The sequence below is a fragment of the Octopus bimaculoides genome, chromosome 2, assembly GCF_001194135.2.
Source record: "Octopus bimaculoides isolate UCB-OBI-ISO-001 chromosome 2, ASM119413v2, whole genome shotgun sequence".
NCBI classification, from domain to species: Eukaryota; Metazoa; Mollusca; class Cephalopoda; order Octopoda; family Octopodidae; genus Octopus; species Octopus bimaculoides.
The window spans coordinates 91,467,130-91,474,165 of NC_068982.1; the positions used below are offsets into that span (position 1 = coordinate 91,467,130).

The window sequence follows — 7,036 nt, forward strand, 5'->3', positions numbered from 1 at the left end:
TATTTTTATGTATAAATAAAAATTCTATATTTTACTAATTTATATAAACTATGAATCATTTGATATTTAATATAATATTGTATAATTTATATGCAATACTATAATAATATTATAAATTCATAAGTGTCCCCCAATCCACTGCCTTTCTCCCAATGCCTCCTTTTTCTCTACCACCCACCTGAACCGGGAGTGCCCACTTTGAGAACCTATGCTGTAGTTGAAAACACTGTAAAAAGAAAGTAAGCGGATTCCATAATCAAGTTGTGCTATTTCACAAGCATCATTGACATCCTTTTAAGGTATGAACATCACAACATTACACCTACCATTTTACTCTTCTATAAACGTTCCCAAGCTTTGTGCTTACTTTAAGCACCCTCCTTGAGACTTCAACATAATCAGGTAATTTTATTCATAAGATATGTTTTTAGTTGTATCCATTTTACTATACTATCTTTTGATGCAGATGGATTTTGAAAATTTGAATATTAACATGAATTTTTAAGCTATAAGGTTATTTTGTTCATATATGTATCAACAGAATATAAATAGCTAGAGATCACCCAACAATATACAAATATCTATTGAGCATCAAATGACTAACAACTCTGTTAGCAGGAGAATATGAATGATATAGATACCTATCTTTTGTTTTTGTTTTGTTTTTTTGGCTTGGCATATTGCCTCTGGATACAGCACAATTATGGTTTATGAAACTGGTGGTGCATTTGAGTTGTGAGTGTCAGTGTGGGTAACTACTAGACAATAGAATATGTCAGCTGATGAGAGAGACAGAGAGAGAGAGAGAGAGAGAGAGAGAGAGAGCACCTACAATAGTAGAACTGAAGCAAATAATGAAAGACTAGGACAAAAAAAAAAAATGAAGCTGCTACTTAGAGAAATGCAACTTTTCATCATTGCTTTCAATTGTAATAGGGTCTTTTCTACTCTAGGCACAAGGCCCGAAATTTTTGGGGAGGAGGCCAGTCAATTAGATCGCCTCCAGTACACAACTGGTACTTAATTTATCGACCCTGAAAGGATGAAAGACAAGGTCAACCTCGGCGGAATTTGAACTCAGAACATAAAGACAGATAAAATACCGCTAAGCATTTCGCCTGGTGTGCTAACGTTTCTGCCAGCTGGCAGCCTTTAAATTGTAATAGGATGACAAGATTGTCTGCATGTGTAAACCAATTGATTTGCGTGTCTTCATCTCAAAAGTACTGGAGTTGATGTGATTGACTATAGCCTTTTAAAAGCTGTGCTCCAGTATAATGAGTCTAGTAATTGAGCTGGTAAAAAGTTAAATATGTTTGTCATTTACATTATTGCAAATTAAGTATCATAACTCTTTTTAGTATTGTATTCATGTTTGTTTCATTCATGCTAATATTTTGTGTTGTGAAATATATTCCCAGAACTGCTCGTGCTAAACAGAAAGGTACAGCTTTATCATTTGTAAATAGTAAAGAGAAGGAGATCTTTGACGAAGTCAAGCAAGTTATAATACAAGAATCAGGTATTATTCTCTTTGCATTTTTACAATGTTTTTCACAGCAAATTTTAAGATTTTCAGATGAATTCTTAATGTAGGTAGATATTTTGGGGGCTGGAATGTATTTTTTAACACCAGCCACTGAACACAAAGGTAATGTAGTTATTAATTGTAACTAAATAAATGTAGAACAATGTTGATGAAGATTACAACACTTTGGCCATTGTAGTATTAGACCTTGATGTTGCTAATCTAGTACATTACTTCATCATTCAGATGAGTCCAAAGTTCTTAGTTTTTCTTTGTTGATATCTATTGACAATTTCAATTGTTTTTTTTCTTTTCATTTTTATATAATAAAATATTCTAAAGTGTTCTCTACTTTCTTTTAGGAGATAGTGGAAGCCATTTTAAACCATTCAACTTCAATATGAAGAGAATTGAAGGTTTTCAGTACAGATCAAAAGTAAGCAACATTCTTTATTTGTAATCCTGTTCTTAAAATTATTTTTATTGATTCTTAATCACATCAAAATTAATTTCATTTGGATCTAATAAGTCCAAATGAATAAAAACTGAGATCATGATGACCTAGCCAATCCATACCAGCTTGGAAAGTGGCCTTGAATTAATTATTTCAAATTTTGACACAAAGCAGTATTTTGGCAAATCCCATGACATTTCTAAGTTTTTGTAATGATTTACATGTTATAGTTAAAACTATAGTTATTACTGTCAATAAAGATGTTCAGCACATAAGTAGAAAGAATGATAGTTTGTATCTTGTCACTAGCACTGAGTAGCTTGGCCTTACAAAAGGCTCTCTCTTTAGTTGTATCATGGAGAGTTATAGCTCAATGTTTTACTCACTAAGTAGTGGGAGCACTGCACAGTTGACAATTGTTTTGTTAGCTTACATTCTTTAATGCAACTCCTCTAATAGATAAACTGAAAAGTGTTTTTCAAGTGTTTAATATATTAACTTTGAAATATTTTCTAATACAGCAACATTTCCATTAGTAATTGAGGATAACTATAAATAAATAAAATATGTTTTTAAAAGTAATTTTGTCAACGATATCACTTCTCTTATGCAAGATTAATTATGTTTATCAAAAGATAAACCAATTTTTCATAAGTGTAAGTGTTTGGTAAGAAACTTGTTTTCCAGCAACATGGTCTCTTTCAGTCCCACTATATGACAACTTGAACATGTGTCTTTTACTATAACTTTGTGCCAACCAATATCTTGTGAGTGGATTTGGTAAATGGAAACCGAAAGAAGCCTATAGTGTGTGTGTGGATGTTACTCTCTTCTTGCCAGGACTGCATGATAGTTATAAAAACAAGTGTTACTGTCATGCAAGTAATGTCCTTCATTTATTGTCTTTCATGGAAAACATATCTGATCATGAGGAAATATTACCTTAATTGAAAACAGGTGAGGGCTGATGACAGGAAGGGTAACCAGCTACAAAAAATCTGCTTCAACAAATACTGTGTGGCCATGTGAGCATGGAAAAAATGAATGTTAAAACAGTGGTGGTAATGATAATGATGAAGGGTTAGCAACATAAAAAGTATCCAACATCAAATAAGTCTCTGTTTAAATTATGCAGGCATGGAGAAAAGAATTATAGGTATTAAATAAGAGAACAACCCCAATGATGCTTAAAACAACTATTTAACCCTTTTGATACTATTGTGCCCGAAACCGCCTATGGTTTTTATGATACAAATTTCCTGTTTTAAAATGATTTGAATTAAAACCATCCATAGAAATCTCATGGTAAGACTTGCTTAATAATGACAGTTCATCATCATCATCATCATCGTTTAACGTCCGCCTTCCATGCTAGCATGGGTTGGACGATTTGACTGAGGACTGGTGAAACCGGATGGCAACACCAGGCTCCAATCTAATTTGGCAGAGTTTCTACAGCTGGATGCCCTTCCTAACGCCAACCACTCAGAGAGTGTAGTGGGTGCTTTTACGTGTCACCCGCACGAAAACGGCCACGCTCGAAATGGTGTCTTTTATGTGCCACCCGCACAAGAGCCAGTCCAGGAGCACCGGCAACGATCTCGCTCGAAAGCACCGGCAAATTGAAATAAAGTCAGTTTATTTCAACAAAAATGTGGTAACAAAAGGGTTAATTTGCAAATGTTCTTTGCTTATCTTGAATAAATGGTTTCTTAGTATTGTGCAAATGAAGTGGTGCGACTGTTAGTTAATTACTGCAGTAAGACTGCAACCTGATTATTATTGCCTGTTAAAACTGTTTTATTATTCGTGTGATGGAAACGGTTTTTTTTTTGTTTTGTTTAATTTTTCATTGGCCAATCTGATGGATCATCCCAATATAAAAAAAAATTCTGTTCAACTAAAATCCTGTAAGGTGTCACCCCAGCATAGCCATAGTCTAGTGATTGAAACAAAAGAAAAAAATGATAATCAATTTGGTTCTGAAAATACAATAAGCAATAATAATGCATAAATTTATTACAGTTGTTCATCTTTTTTTTTTATTATTTACTTTTACCAGGATGCATTGAATGTCTGCACAAGAAAAGCTGTCAAAGAAGCAAGACTGAAAGAAATTCGACAAGAAGTCCTAAATTCCAAGAAATTAAATGTAAGTTTCCAATATCTAATCAAAATTCACGTAACTATCACTCTGATATATTATTGTCTTTGGTCAGCTTTGCCTCTGAAGACAGTAGTGTCCTTCACTCAAATAGTTTTCTTGTACAGGTCAGATATTCTTGATAAGCTACACTTCATTCCAGTACACTCTGTCCTGCAGGAATTGATAGTGTGGTAGTAGACCATATGATATGTGTTTTAGCGTCTTGTTGCTTCATGCAATTAATCCTTCAGACACAGGTATGGGTGTGTGTGGTGAAGTTACTTTGGTGAAGTGTTTTCCACTATAGCCCCAGGTTGAACAAAGCCATGTGAGTTGATTTGGTAGATGGAAACTGAAAGAAGCATACTGTATATTTGTGTGTTTATGCCTCTTTGCTTTAGTATCACATGATAATTGTAAATAAGTGTTACTGACACACAAGCAGTATCATTTGTTTCCCATCTTCCATGAAGATGTGTCTGGTGGTGGGGAAAACGTTACTTTGTCAGGAAACGAGTGAGGGTTGGTGACCGGAAGGACATCCAGCCATAGAAAATTTGTCTGAACAAATTCCAGATGATCCATGCAAGCATGAAAAAGTGGACATTAAAGTTATAATGAAAATGATGATTAGCATATTTCTTTTGAAATACACTATCAATGTTTCAGTTAATTTTTAAAATATTGAAGAATGTTGTAAAGTAACTTTGTCATTAAGCTGGTGTTTAAAACATAAAATAACATATTTTGATAGATTTGGATTACTTTTGATAGATTTGCTTCGATTTGATTTGGATTACTTTAAAACAGGAAGTTTGTATCATGGAATCAAAGAACCAGGCAGACTGGTAGAGACTGACAAAGTCAATTCAGTTGATATATAGTATTCTTGATTCTCTGCATTGTTTCGACATAATTTTTAGAATTGGATGCACGTATGGTTATGTGGTTAAAAAGTTCACTTTTCAACTGTTTGGTTTTCAGTTCAATCCCACTGTGCAGCACCTTGGGCAATTCTCTTATACCTTAACCTCAGTTCAACCAGTACCTTACGAGTTAAACATGTTAAACACAAACTATGGAAGCTCATAGGAGGCACCATTTTTGAGTGGGAGACTTAATTTATCTCCTGGTTGAACACCACTACCTGGCCTTTGGTGCTTTTAGTGGAATATATTCTGTTGCAAACATTCTGGCCAGGTCTCTGATCTTATGGTTATTTCTTCCTACCAGTCATGAAGGCTCTGAAAAGGGACATGGGCCCTGTCCCCACTCCTTTACCAAAATCATGTGAAAAAATTCAGGACAAATATACCATGACGTTTTTGTTTTGCCTTTCATCCTCCCAAAACAGAAAACAAAACAGTTAAATAGTAGAATCAGCAAATCAACCATACCCTCCTACAAAAGAAGTGACTACTTGTGTTATAGACCACTATTATGATGACCATTATCTATACTTTTTTTTTTGCAGTCATTTTTCCAAGCTCATCCAAGGGATAAAGAAGTTTTACATCATGATGCAAAATTACAATTTTCTCAAAAATGTTTGAAGCTAGAAAATGTTCCTGATTATTTAGGTAAGTAACAGCAATTGTATTTAATATATTACTGTCTATATTGATTGTTTCTAGAACACCTGCAAGAATAATTCAAGTGCCACTAGTTTTGAATTATAAAAGTTATCATTATCCAAATAATTATATATAATTGCACTGGGAATAGGCCACATTTTAAAGGAGAGTATAGTCCATTATTTTGAATACATTCCCTCTACCTCACCCCAGAACTACCTCCTTTTAGCCATTATCTTCCTTGACCACTTTTTCCACCAATCACTTCCTTCCTGTGTCTTCAGCCACTTCTCTGTCTCTCTTCCTTGCTATATACTTCATCCTTAACACCTCCTTTCTGTTATTATTCCCAATACCCTCACATATCTACCCCCACCCCCCAGCCACTCCTATATCTCTCACTGTCACTTCTATCTCATCTCCAGCCATCTCTCATGTTTTTATGAAACTCCCCCACCTCTATTCCTGTTGCCTACTCACCCAGCCTAGTCCTCTGTATCACTTCACCTGTATTTACTCCCCACAGTACCTTGAGGGTATGTCCTGACACATCTCCACCACCCTCTGTCTCTCTCTTTCCTTTCTATTCTAGCTGAGGTATCCTTGTATCTCTACTACATCATGACTCCTATCTCCTATTTCTCTATTATTCTTTAACCTCTCATCAGCTGGTACAAAGCCACCTTCTTCAATACTACTCCCCCTCCCAGTCAAGGGGGTTTTTGTATCACATATTCTGGATACTTTGATTATGTTATCTTTCTATATCTGCCTTGTGTGTGTGAATGTGTCTGTGTGCATTTGTATGAACCAACTAGGAAAACCTCTATGTGGTAGCCAGACATGTTAGAAATAGTAACCTAATCTCCTTTGAGTCACCAACCCTTTCCTCATGGATTATCACCAAACAGTCTATGGGCAAAAATATAATTGCCAATATTCTGGAAAGCTTTCATAGATCAATCACAGATAGACAGAAAAAGAACAAATTTACTCATTCTTTGTTTTTATCAGCCCACACTCTACTGATATGCTTACTCTCTTCTGCCATATTTATTCATGTATGTCTATACATAAATGTGTGTGTTGATAATGATGTAAGCACACACACACATTTACTTCCTGATTAGCAAGTTTCTGTTTTTTTAAAGCTTTCTTTTGTTTCTCTGTTTTATATATATATATATATACATCGTTGCCAGTGCCCCTGGACTGGCTTGTGCGGGTGGCACATAAAAGACACCATTTCGAGCGTGGCCGTTTTCGTGCGGGTGACACGTAAAAGCACCCACTACACTCTCTGAGTGGTTGGCGTTAGGAAGGGCATCCAGCTG

The 7,036-nt window shown here is 35.1% G+C and overlaps 1 protein-coding gene across 1 annotated transcript in view; it reads left to right on the forward strand.

Annotated features, from left to right (window-relative positions):
* Window positions 1-7,036, forward strand: part of LOC106870628 (probable ATP-dependent RNA helicase DDX56) — a 29,225-nt gene that overhangs the window by 18,598 nt on the left and 3,591 nt on the right. The window contains exons 12-15 of the mRNA XM_014916763.2: window positions 1,422-1,522; window positions 1,891-1,964; window positions 4,045-4,134; window positions 5,603-5,708. Of these exons, the coding sequence (XP_014772249.1) occupies window positions 1,422-1,522; window positions 1,891-1,964; window positions 4,045-4,134; window positions 5,603-5,708 (371 nt within the window). The remainder of the gene's footprint in view (window positions 1-1,421; window positions 1,523-1,890; window positions 1,965-4,044; window positions 4,135-5,602; window positions 5,709-7,036) is intronic.